At 37.5% G+C, this 13980-nt stretch overlaps 1 protein-coding gene across 1 annotated transcript; it reads right to left on the bottom strand.

The window, feature by feature from the left end:
• Positions 1-4726: 4726 nt before the first annotated feature.
• On the bottom strand, positions 4727-7414 carry LOC104086791 (uncharacterized). Its single transcript, XM_070180501.1, has 4 exons — positions 7196-7414; positions 5333-5543; positions 5201-5275; positions 4727-5157 (listed from the first exon to the last, which is right to left on the bottom strand). The coding sequence occupies exons 1-4, from the start codon at positions 7412-7414 to the stop codon at positions 4727-4729; spliced, it is 936 nt and encodes a 311-aa protein (XP_070036602.1).
• Between the last annotated feature and the right edge of the window lie 6566 nt (positions 7415-13980).

Raw genomic sequence — 13980 nt, 5'->3', positions numbered from 1 at the left:
TAATTTTGTGTTGTGTTTTGCGCTCGTCATAGGTAAGATTTTATCAAGTTTAATTTTGAAAAGCTTCTTTCCACTGAAGCAACGATAACATGAGTTATTAACATTATTCTATAAGCACTATAAGTATTTGGGTGAGTTGGTTGGGTGAGTTGGTTGGGTGAGCGGTTTCCCACGTGGGAGACCTAGGATCCATTCCCCTCACTAGCAGCCTCCTCAGTCAGATCTTTTCGCACCCGGTTTGCCTAATCATTTGGAGCCCGCAAGGGTTGGGTGAGTGGTTTCCCACGTGAGAGACCTAGGATCCATTCCCCTCACTAGCAGCCCCCTCAATCAGAGCTCTTCGCACCCGATTTGCCTAGTGCGATTTACATTTTTTGTGTGATTTGCGAGCTATTGCACAGTGAGCAGGTTACCTAGTGCGCGCGACTGCGATTTCCCTGAAATTTTTTGAAAAATAAAATAAAATATAGGCAAGAATCAAATTTTTTTGTTTGATTAAGTATATTAATTAAATTGTTATCTTCTAATTGTATTATTTTCCTTAACACTTTTAATTTAAAAAATAAATCTAAACCATCAATATCGGATTGATTATTATCCTTTAAGGAACATTCAAGATTATGACAATATTTTTTCAAATTTTTATCTTCTAGTGATCTCAATCTTTTACCGTTAAATAGAAAATCAAAATATTTTCATATGCTTCAAATTGTTCAAATCTATTTTGAAGTGAAAAAATAGACTTGTCTACTAGGAATAAAAAATAATCAACTTTAAATGACTCTTTGAGAGATTTTAAGATTTCATTATCAACATTCTCATTAAATTGTTTCTTCCTATATATATATATATTCATACATTTCTTACAAAATTCGGGTTCGATATTCATTTTAAATGCGATTTCCTTGGCAGGAATCATAGTAGTTGCAAATTCTTTTTTTTCTATATTTGTTAAAGAAAGAAATCAAATATTTTTACTTCACAGATCTTTTTTTTAAAACTTATATATAAAACTTATTAGGTATAACAAAAAATGGAGCCCCCACAAATATGAGACCTAAAACAGTTGCTTTACTTGCTTTAAGGAACCACTGTCCCTGTTCTTACGGCAACCCTTGGCGGTAGATGTTTGACTATTATTTAGCTCGAGCTTGTATTGGGATGAACTTTAATTTCTTTGTTTTTTTAAAAACAATTTTGTGATGTGAGTGGATCCTAGAATTTTGAATTAGGAAAGATAGAAGAGAGAAGGGTTGTTAGTTGGACTCAAACCCTACACAAACCACTACCAAGTAATTCCAATACCTACTTACAAAGAATTATGGATATATGACAAGCTTAGTTTTTTTTTTTTTTGACAAGCTTAGTTTAATTAGTTATCGGTGTCTTTTTTTTGTTTCATAATTTTGGAAGCTTATAAAATAATAATTATAAATAGGGAATAACTTATATTGACTAACGGGGGAATTTTCCACTATAAATGTAATTTAATCTACTTTACCAAATAATATACTATACTTTTCAATTACTTGTTTTACTTTTTATAAACTGTGAGCTAAAGATATTTTTTGACTTGATACTATACAAAATTATATGTTCAGTAAATAAAAATTACTCATGTAATAATGATCCTCTTTTCCGTTACCAATAAACACTTTATCTAATATTAAATTCGTCACCATTTGGATTATGCATTTCAAGCTGCTAGGTTGGATATGCTTTCCTTCAAGAGTCAGTAAGTCAGATTGTTTTTATCAGGAAAAATTAGAAGATGGTGACTTTAAGTAAAAATATTATTACCAAGGAAAAATATGTACAATCATAAAAAAACAAAAAGCCTAAAGTTGATCAACAAGACCAACTTCAAAGAACTGCTAAGCTTCCATTCTCCTATCTGCTCCTATCCATAAATCAGACAATGGTATTGTTAAGGATAAAACTTCATTTCTGCAAACATTCAGCAATCTTCTTCTTTTACCCCCCTCGACAATGAACATCTTGGACAATTATTTTACTTAGCTAGAGTCTCAACACTTCTCACTTTCCTTGAAATGATCTTTGATTTCCTTTTAATAATCTCAGCTTTAGCATATTTGCCTGCCCATTCCTGTTCTTGATGTCATCCCATTGCTTAGCTTGTCTTTAACCTCCCTGCGACCTAAGAAGTTTTTTCCAGAATATTGCAGAGTAATTACGTTACAGGCCGCGAAGAACAAGTGTGCTATAGATTCATCTTCATTGTCAAATATTTACTTATTTCATTTGTAACAAGATTAACTTTGTTAGTTTGAGTGCCCGTATGGATTACTAAAGAACTTGGTTCTTTATCGTTTTCCTTAAGCGTAAAGTAAATAAGCAACAAAATGACCACAACGATTTTTACGTGAAAAATCACCCGGCTCAAAAGGTGCAAAAATCACGACCTACCACGTATGATTTTCAACTCCAACTCCACTAGAACAATGAGCCAAAATGTATCAATTACAAGACTGTAATTAAATACTCTCCAGTACTCCTACTACTCCTATTTGATTTACAAGTTACTCTAACTTGTAAAATAAAACACTCACTCAAACTCACTAATTGTTTATGACACTTGATTACAACTCAATTTTCAAAAACACATTTACTAGACTGACTTAGGAAGAATACAATACAAGTACTCGACTCGAGTAAACGACTTATGACTCTTTTGTTGATGTGTAAAAGGATGGTTCAGAAGTCCAAAGTCGATCATATTTAAACGTTTCAACTTGAGATCTTCTAGGAACGTTTTAACTTGAGATCTTCTAGGAGCCCTATTCATAGTCAGCTTCCCCTTTGATAGGACTCCTACTGTTCCAAGGATTCCACAAGATTTGAGACTTTTGTCTCTGACTGATTTGTCCATATCTTCTTGAGCAACGACCTTTATAACTTATAGCAGCCTTCTTCTACCAAACTCAGACCTGGGTAACTTTGAGATATAGTTTCTGTCTTGTACAGACGTACAAGTATCAACATGAGAAGCTGATCCTTTCTCCTGAGGAGCTGGTTCTTCAGAACAATTAAGCAGTTACGTTGAGGACCTGATTCTTTGAACATTTAGTCATACTTTGTTAATCATCAAAACATCAATACTCAACACATTCTCCCCTTTTGATGATGATAAACTTTGTACACAACAGAACCAAGTAATCATATCAAAGAACCAGATAATCACAACAGATGACAACTACTATTGACAGACATGTATGTTCACAACCCACAACCTTCCAACCTTATATTCCCCCTTTTGGCATAATTGAAAACACAAAACAATGTTAGACATTAAGCACAAATAGTGTAAGATTCAAGGCCAAACAGGCTACAACACAAGCTTAAGAAATATCAAAGAAAATAGACTAGGCTGATGATCCAATATAGTACAAAGCAGTAAAGCAGAGCAAAATGAGACATTAAGTAGTGCCAAAAGAAGCCTAGGACCTTGTCTTCATCATTAGAACAAAATAAACTAAGAATACTACAAGCTACTCAGACTAAGACAAAAAAGAAAAAAGATAAGGCAACGCTAGAATAGAAAAAGAACTAAGGACACTGGGAAGGAACAAGTTCATGGATGAGAAGCAGAGGGTGTCAAGACTTTCATAAGGGTGGCAATCTGTTGGGAATGAGCCTCCCTATCTCTTCTGAGCTCTTCCCTGAGTTGCATTGTTTCCTTTCTCAGCTTATTATTGTCTTCATGAAGCTTGGCATTCTCTTCGACAGCCAACTCCAACCTCTTGCTGAGCTCTGCAACCCTCTGCTCCCAAGTAGAATAGCAGATCCTGTGGGTCCTATAGCCTTGATCTCCTCATACCCACACTTCTTGAGGATAATATCATCCATAACATCATTGTGGTTTCCAAATTAAGCTCAGGTAAGGCAATGTTGAGTTGTCAAACAACTCAGTCAACATGAAACCATAAGGCATTCCATGCTTGGGTTTAGAGGTGTGTGGAACTCTTGCCATGTGCTGAATCATCAGGCTAGGAAGATTTATAGGTATACTAGTGTCAAGAAGCTCCATCACAGCTATGTCCAACAGAGTAGCTTCATGCCTTCTCTCAGACCTTTGAAGAATGCAGGATTTGACAAAATGAAACAATAATTTGTGGAAGGGAGTCATATCAGTCTTGTACACTTTCTGGGGAGCATCTAGTTCAAACTTTTGGGAGAATATCCTTGTGACCATAATTCCAGTGTAAATATCATTGTCTATGGCTGGTAATATTTTCTTCAAGTAATTGTCAAATCCTAAGGATGAGATATTCAGAAGCATTCCCAGCTCCTCAGCATCAAACTCCATTTCAAAGCCCCCTACTTTACTCTTGACTACTTTCCCATCAAAGTTTAAATTTGCATAGAACTCCACCACAGCAAGAACACATACTGGGGGGGGGGGGGGAGGAGGTTTGATAAACATGTACTTCCACCCCTATAGCTCAAGTTTTTTAACCAATTGAGCAATTCCCTTCTCATCAGTGTTTGCAAGAATCTTTCCATTTAACTCTTTTCTGTTCCTGAACTCTGTGAGTCAATCAACTACAAATGGCACATTCTTTCTTGTCTTACCCCTACTGGCCCTTGCAGAAGGGGCAACGGGCTTTGTAACTTTAACACCCTTTCTTTTTGGTGTAGAAGACTTAGCTGGAAAGGCAGAGTCAGACTCATCTTCTCAATCCACCTTAACAACAGGTTCCACAATTTAGACCTTCTTCTTTGGCTTCTTTGCACTTCTAGACTCCTTAATAATTTGTGCTTTAACAACCTTTCTTTTACTCCTTGTAAGAGGAGTTCTAGCAGGAGGAGCCGCTCCATTCCTTGTTGAGACTTCTGACTTTGTAGCTTTCACAGGGGTTTTCTTGGGTTTCTTCCCCACCTCAGATAGTGGCACATCATCTTCATCAGTTCTAACTTCTTCATCTCCAGTGAAAGGAGTTAATAGAGACCCAGGTTCTTGAGCCCTTGTCTCTTCACCAGTTTTTTCTGAAGGGGCTATGACAGTGTTCACAATGGTCATGGAACCTTTAGATTCCTCACTCATATTTCCATCTTCTTCCTCACTCTCTTCATCATCTCCTTCACTTTCATTTCCCTTTTCTTGATCCTCACCCTCACTTTCAGAGTCGTCCTCTTCTTTACTATGATTTTTTTTCTACAGAATCATTAACCTGTTCACCTGTCTTATCATCTATATCACTCTCCTTCTTATCTCCAGATGCTCCCTCATTCTCACTCTTTTCTTCTTCATTGGCTGTGTTTGGAGCATCATGCTGCTCATGACTGTTCACAACTTCTTCTTATTTTGCACCCCCATCATCTTCCTCATCCTCAGTCCAACTAAAAGAAAGACCATCAGAAGCCTCCTTTTGCACAGGTTCTTTACTTCCTTCACCCTCAACCACAAACTTCACAACAGTAGTATCTACCTCCTTCCCCAAATCACCTACACTCTTTTCTACAATGAATTTCTTCACTTGTGGCTTCTCACCCGTGGGTAGGAGAGTATCTAGGGGTGCAGCCTATAGCAGACACCAAAACATCTAATTTCAAAGGAGGATGTTGTACCTGATCAGTAGTGACTGGCACCGATTCCTCCTAAACCACAGATTCCTTGGCTACAGTGTCACCCTGCATAGAAGCATTAGGCACTTTCTTGACATATTGTCTTGGAGTGGCCTTTACCTTTGTTGACTTAGAGGTATTTTTATGTAGTAAGCTCAAGTACATGGGTGGTTGGTTTTGGAGGAGGGGATACAATAGAGATGGGCATGATCGGAACAACAGGAACATGGGATGATGATGTAGGTATAGTGGAGGATATCGAATGAGAAGGAACATGTATGGGTTCCCTTGATGGCTTGGCAATTATCTTCGATTTGGGGTTCATGATTTTGGGTTTTGATTCAACCTTGGTTGATGATTTAGTTTTAGAGGGTGTTCGACTAGCTTTAGGCATGGTGATCAGATGAGATACTCGAAGAAGATAAAGGGAGAATTAGTTCTCGATAATTACTCTTGATTCTTGCTTAGGGTTTGAGAGAAACAGTGAGGTCTGAGAAGCTGATCTTAAGATCCTTTTAAAGATGTTACTTCTGATTTGTCTGGAAGAGAGAAGGTGATCGAATTTGAGTTCTAACTGGACTCTTATAATGATTACTTTGAATGTTAGGATTTCAGGAGTAATTGAACTCTAATTACACTAGGATTTCCCCTTACTCTTTGACTAGAAGATGACTGGAAGTGATGCCAACTGAATTAGAAGTCTGAGTATAGCAATAATTTAAGGATATAAAGTCCTAGTGACTTAAGACAGTATGACACGTACTTGAGTCAAAGAACCATCTCCTTAGCAACTCCTTATTTGTTTCTGTAATAAAGCTTTATCACTTTATATTCGTATCACACATCATAGTAATCGGCCAAATTTTCCAAGCAAATGTGTGAGCTTAATACAAGCACAAAGCTGAATTAAATACATTGTACTTAATTATCTACATCTAATTATGCCTTATCTAGCCAATCACTCAGATTCAACTTAGTCGGAAGAGTTGATTAGACCTAGTTCTAATCTATTCCTTTCAAAGTGATCCCTACTCAGAGCTTTAGTAAAAATATCAGCAATTTGATCTTCACTTTTACAAAAGTTAATTGAGATATTCCCCTTTTCGACATTGTCTCTGAGAAAGTGATGTATAATGTCAATGTGCTTGGTTCTCTTGTGCTGACATGGAGTTTTAGCAATATTTATGGAACTGGTGTTATCATAGAAAATGGGAACACAATCAACAAATATACCATAGTCCCTTAGTTGTTGTCTTATCCATGGTAACTGAGCACAACAAGATGCTGCTGCCACATATTCAGCCTCAGCTGTAGATAAGGCCACTGAGTTTTGCTTCTTGGTTTCCCAAGACACCAGACAAGAACCTAGAAAATGAGCTGTTCCTAAGTACTTTTCATGTCAAAATGAAAACCTGCATAGTCAACATCAACATAACCAACTAAATCAAAGCTATACCCTCTGGGATACCATAGACAGAGGTTAGTGGTCCACTTGAGATATCTTAGTATCCTTTTGACAGCCTACATGTGAGATTCCTTGGGATTTGCCTAAAATATTGCACATAATCTCACACTCAACACTATATCAAGCCTGCTTGCTGTGAGGTACAATCATTCCTCTATATAGTTTATGTTCCACACTTTTCCCTTCTTCATTAAGGTCCAGCTTTGTTGCAGTTGCAATGGGTGTATCAATGGACTTAGATGAGTCCATGTTGAACTTCTTCAGTAGTTTTTTGATATATTTTTGCTGATGTATCATAGTTCCAGTAGGTGTTTGCTTGATTTGCAGCCCCAGAAAGAAGTTTATTTCACCCATCATGCTCATTTTAAACTCATCCCATCATCTCAGCAAATTCCTTGCATATTGCTTCATTGGTAGCCCCAAAGATATTGTCATCCACATACAGTGCACAATCAGAATATTCTTCCCTCTGCTCCTAAGAAATAGAGTGTTGTCCACATTTCCTCTTACAAAGTTGTTGGCTAAGAGGAATTTTGAGAGCCTTTAATACCAAGCTCTTGGAGCCTGTTTCAGTCCATAAAGAGTTTTATCTAGTTTGAACACCTAGTCAGGAAATTCTTCACTTTCAAATCCAGGAGGTTATTTGAGAAACTCTTCCTCCTTCAGATAACCATTCAAAAAGGCACTCTTTACATCCATCTAATATAAGGTGAACTCCATGTGGGCAGCAAAGGCTATCAACATTTTTATAGCGTCTATTCTAGCTACAAGTGCACACGTCTCATCATAGTCAATGCCCTCATCTTGATTGTATCCCTGAATCACCAGTATGGCCTTGTTACTTTTGATATTTCCTTGTTCATCCAACTTTATACTGAGGTTTATATTCCTTTGTATCTCCATCACCAATGAATCCTATGTCATAATCTTCATCATGCAGACCTTTCTCAGGCAAATTGTTAGATTCATAAAAAATGACATGAATATTTTCTTCCACACACATAATTTATTTTATTAAAAACCTTATAGGCTTACTACTATATAGAGAGTAACCCAAGAAAATTCCCTCATCACTTCTGTCATCAAACTTACCTAGAGCTTCTTTCCAATTAATATGCACAAAATATTTGCACCCAAAGGCTCTCAAGTGAGTTATGTTGGGTTTTCTTCCTCGAAGTAACTCATAGGGAGTTATCTCAAGAATGGGTCTGACCATGCATCTATTTAGCAGGTAGCAAGCAGTATTGATTGCCTCAGCCCTGAAACTCTTAGGCAGTCCACTAACAATCAATATGGTCCTCCCCATGTCTTCTAAGGATCTCAAGAACAAAGTCCAGGTATACCCGGAGACGTCACCAACAATCACAAACACATACCTCTTACCTCCTCTGATCCTTATTCTCATTGGTCCACTTAGGTACATGTGAAAGAGTTCCAGATGTTTAGAAGTACTTACAACCATTTTAGATTTAAAGGATGACCTTACATGTTTTCCTCTAACACAAGCATCATACACCTTGTCAGAGGTGAACACAACTTTAGGTAGCCCAAGGACCAAGTCCTTTGCTGCCAACTTGTTGAGTTGAGAGAGACTGGCATGTCCCAGTCTTCTATGCCATAGCAGTGGATCATCTTCCACTACACTCAAGCATGTGTGCTCACTCTGGGGAAGTGACATAATTGATATCTTATAGATATTATTATGTCTATTACCCTTTAACACAATTTCATCAGTATCAAGATTAGTGACAGTGCAAATTTTGGAATTGAATTTTACCTCATTTTCTTTTTCGCACATTTGAGATATGCTAAGAAGATTCTGTTTAAGACCTACCACATAATACACATCTTTTATAACACGAGAGAGTGACTTACCAACCTTGCATTGATTTGTTAACTGGCCCTCTTTCCCATTGCCAAATGACACACTCCCTCCTTGGAAGGGTGTCAGTGAGAGGAAGTTTTTCTTTTCTCCAGTCATATGTCTTGAGCATCCACTCTCTAGATACCAGTCCTGATTGTTTCCTCTCACCTTAGCATGCACCAAAATTCACAAGTTAGTTTTGTGAACCCAGACAAGCTTGGGTCCCTTTTTGTTAAAAAAATGATGAATCAGATCCCTTCTTGCCTAGAAGGGGAGAGGATTAGAAACTATTTTCTTGTTAACGTTAATCCACTTAGCAGGGACAAAGGAACTGAGCATGAATTAAGGCAGGACACGTGTCTCTAAAGTGTCCTACTCTTCCACAGTGAGTGCACATGTTATTATTAGAAATTCCTACATACTTTGGGTCAAACTTAAGGACATGTTTTCTGTAGCCAATTCTAGATTTGTTAGAGATACAGTTTTCATTCAGCCAATTCAAGGCATGAGAAGATCTATGCCATTTTCTTAGTCTAGAGAGTTCAAAATTAACCTTTTCTAGGTTTTCTTACAAGACTTTATTTCTACATTCAGCATCACAAAGATTATCTTTAGCAATTTTTAATTCCTTTTCATGCTTATCATGCAGATCACTCATTTTTCCTTTTCCATGTATATTAGGAGACTTCTCATTCTTAGAAGTAAGCTCAAGAACTTGGTTCTTAAGGTCTTTGGCCTGTTTCTCTAAACTAGCTTTGTCATATTCAAGCTCTTTGATATCAAGTTTGTCACAAGAAAGGTTGTTATTAGCTGATTATTTCTAGTGCTCATTTTATCCATTTCATTCATTAAGGTCACAATTATGGCCATCAGTTGTTTTTTGGACATAGCATGAATATTATCTTTTAAGTCAGATATACTTACCCGGTTTGCTTCGTCTTCAGTTTCTGAATCACTCATAGCCATCATCCCTATCACTTCTTCCTCTGTTTTGGATTCTTCAATCGCCATCAAGGCCACTTCGATATTTTTATTTCCATAGTCAATTTTCAAGATCCTCCATATATCATGAGTAGAGATGCAAGAGGTCACTATGAGGAGAGTGTTTCTAGACAAGCTTCTATAGAGCAGGTCCTTTGCTATAACATTTTTTTGAACTAACTGATGATCATCCTCATCGTATTCCTCTTCTCTTTTGTTTCACTTGTTACCTTCACTATCCATTTTGGTTGGGAGAATTGGTCCATGCCTGACAATTATCCATAGGTCAAAGTTAGTAGCATGAAGAAATATTTTCATACGCAACTTCCATTCATCATAGTGGTATTCATCAAACAACGGAGGTCTTCCAATGTGAATTCCAAGCTGTACTAGGAGTTTTGTCTCCACAATATGGTGTTCATCAATCACAGCATAGAGACTTATAGCCTTATCCTTCTTTTCTTCCTCTTGATCACTTCCACTGTCCTCATATGCTGCCAAGAAGTCCTGTTTCATTTCTTTGGTAAATCCTTTATGTTTTCTTTGTTGGAACCCTTTTCTCTCATCTTCTCCCATTTGTCTTTTTTATCCCGTTCTTTCCTCCGCTCAATTTCCCACATTGGGCAGTCTTTGGCCATGTGATCTAGCTTGCCTCACTTGTAGCACCCATCATAGTTGGCTTTGTCGATCTGCTTGGGCTTACTACTGGTCTCTCTATTAGATACACTTTGGAATTCTTCATGAACCTCTTGAATTTGGCAAACATTGCTATATGAGGATCATCATAGTCAGATTCATTAACCTCAGATGCTTTAAGAACCAAGGCCTTATCCTTCTTTGGTTCTTCCTTGCACAGTTCTATCTTTCTCATTTCATGAGCTTTTAAGTTTCCAACCAACTCATCAAGTGAGATTTTGTCCAATTCCTTGGCTTCCTGGATTACAGTAACTTTTGATTCCCATGAAGCTGGAAGGATTCTTAGAACTTTGCTAACCAATGTTTCTGAGGTGAACACCTTTCCAAGTGATTTCAGTTCATTGGTTATTATGGTGAACCTAGTCATCATTTTCTGGATGGGCTCATACTTCTTCATGGAGAAGAGTTCATAGTTTGTCATGAGTAGCTCTATCCTTGATCTTTTTACTTGATTTGTTCCTTCATGAGCAGTTTGGAGTGCATCCCATATCTGCTTCGCATTAGAGCACACATAATTTCTATTGTACTCATCAAGACCAAGTCCATAGATAAGGATTTTCTTAGCCTTTGCATTCTTCTCCATCATTCTGAAATCTGCTGCCACAAATTCGGAAGAGTCCTTAGAAACTATTTCATTTTGTGCATTTTGTTTAGTAGGAATCAAAGGACCTTGGTTAACTATAGCCCATAGTTCATAGTCTTCAGCTGTCAGAAAGACTTACATTCTTGCTTTCTACAACCTGTAATATTTTCCATTGAAAAGGGGTAGCCTGGTAGTTGATTGTCCTTCATTAATTCAGGGTGGAGCACTCATCTTGCTTCCAAGATCTCTCTAGGTGTTAGCCGTGTAAATGAGAGAACCTGCTCGATACCAATTGTTAGTTTGAGTGCCCATATGGATTAATAAAGAACTTGGTTCTTTATCGTATTCCTTAAGCATAAAGTAAATAAGCAATAAAATGAACACATCGATTTTTACGTGGAAAATCACCCGGCTCAAAAGGTGCAAAAATCACGATATACCACGTAGGATTTTTAACTCCAACTCCACTAGAATAATGAGCCAAAATATATCAATTACAAGAATGTAATTAAATACTCTTCAGTACTCCTACTACTCCTAGTTGATTTATAAGTTACTCTAACTTGTATAGCAAAACACTCACTCCAACTCACTAATTGTTTATAACACTTGATTACAACTCAATTTCCAAAAAGATATTTACTAGACTGACTTAGGAAGAATACAATGCAAGTACTCGACTTGAGTAAATGAGTTATGACTCTTTTGTTGATGTGTAAAATGATGGTTCATAAGTCCAAAGTCGATCATGTTTAAACGTTTCAACTTGAGATGTTCTAGGAACATTTCTACTTGAGATCTTCTAGGAGCCCTATTCATAGTCAGCTTCCCCTTTGATAGGACTCCTAATGTTCCAATGATTCCACAAGATTTGGGACTTTTGTCTCTAACTGATTTATCCATATCTTCTTAGGCAACGACCCTTATCACTTATAGCAGCCTTCTTCCACCAAATGCAGACCTGGGTAACTTTGAGATAAAGTTACTGTCTTGTACAAATGTACAAGTATCAACATGAGGAGCTGATCCTTTCTCCTGAGAAGCTGGTTCTTCAGAACAATTAAGCAGCTACGTTGAGGACCTGATTATTTGAACATTTAGTCACACTTTGTTAATCATCAAAACTTCAATACTGAACAAATTCTCCCTTTTTGATAATGACAAACTTTATACACAGCAGAACCATGTAATCATATCAAAGAACCAGATAATCACAACAAGTGACAAGTACTATTGACAGACATGTATGTTCACAACCCACAACCTTCCAACCTTATATTCCCCCTTTAGGCATCATTGAAAACACAAAATAATGTTAGACATTAAGCAAAAATAGTGTAAGATTCAAGGAAAAATAGGATACAACACAAGCTGAAGAAATATCAAGGCCAATAGACTAGGCTGATGATCTAATATAGTACAAAGCAGTAAAGCAGAGCAAAAAGAGACATTAAGTAGTGCCAAAAGAAGCCCGGGGCCTTGTCCTCATCATTAGAACAAAATAAACTAAGCATACTCTAAACTACTCAGACTAAGACAAAAAAGAAAAAAGATAAGGCATCACTAGAATAGCAAAAGATCTAAGGACACTGGGAAGGAACATGTTCATGGATGAGAAGCAGAGGGGGTCAAGACTTTCACAAGGGTGGAAATCTATTGGGCATGAGCCTCTTTATCTCTTTTGAGCTCTTCCCTGAGTTGCTTTGTTTCCTTTCTTAGCTTATTATTGTCTTCACAAAGCTTGGCATTCTCTTCAACAGCCAACTCCAAATTCTTGCTGAGCTCTGCAGCCCTCTGCTCCCAGGTAGAATAGCAGATCTTATGGGTCCTCTAGCCTTGATCTCCTTATACCCACACTGCTTGAGGGTAACATCATCCAGAACGTCATTGTGGTTTCCAAACTTAAGCTCAGGTAAGGCAATGTTGAGCTTGTCAAACAACTCAGTCGACATGAAACCATAAGGCATTGCATGCTTGGGTTTGGAGGTGTCTGCAGCTCTTGCCATATGTTGAATCATCAGGCTAGGAAGATTTATAGGTCTACTAGTGTCAAGAAGCTCCATCACAGCCATGTCCAGCGGAGTAGCTTCATGACTTCTCTCAGACCTCTGAAGAATGCAGGAATTGACAAAATGAAACAATAATTTGTGGAAGGGAGTCATATCAGTCTTGTACACTTTCTGGGGAGCATCTAGTTCAAACTTTTGGGAGAACTTCCTTGTGACCATAATGCAGTGTCAACATCATTGTCTATGGCTGGCCACTTTTTCTTCAAGTAATTGTCAAAACCCAAGGAAGAGATATTCAGAAGCATCCCCAGCTCCTCAACATCAAACTCCACTTCAAAGTCCCCTACTTTACTCTTGACTACTTTCCCATCAAAGTTGAAATTTGCATAGAACTCCACCACATCAGGAACACATACCGGGGGTAAAGGTTTGACAAACATGTGCTTCCACCCTTGTAGCTCAAGTTTTTCAACCAGTTGATCCTTCCCCTTCTCATCAGTGTTCGTAAGAATCTTCCCATATAGCACTTTTCTCTCTAGGCGTTAGCCGTGTAAATGAGAGAACCTGCTCTGCTACTAATTGTTAGTTTGGGTACCCGTATGGATTAATAAAGAACTTGGTTCTTTACCGTATTCCTGAAGCGTAATGTAAATAAGCAATAAAATGTACACATCAATTTTTACGTGAAAATTCACCCGGTTCAAAAGGTGCAAAAACCATGACCTACCACGTAGGATTTTCAACTTTAACTCCACTAGAATAATGAGCCAAAATGTATCAATTATAAGACTGCAAT

Source organism: Nicotiana tomentosiformis, chromosome 7 (assembly GCF_000390325.3).
Source record: "Nicotiana tomentosiformis chromosome 7, ASM39032v3, whole genome shotgun sequence".
NCBI classification, from domain to species: Eukaryota; Viridiplantae; Streptophyta; class Magnoliopsida; order Solanales; family Solanaceae; genus Nicotiana; species Nicotiana tomentosiformis.
This window is presented reverse-complemented; position numbering and strand designations above follow the sequence as displayed.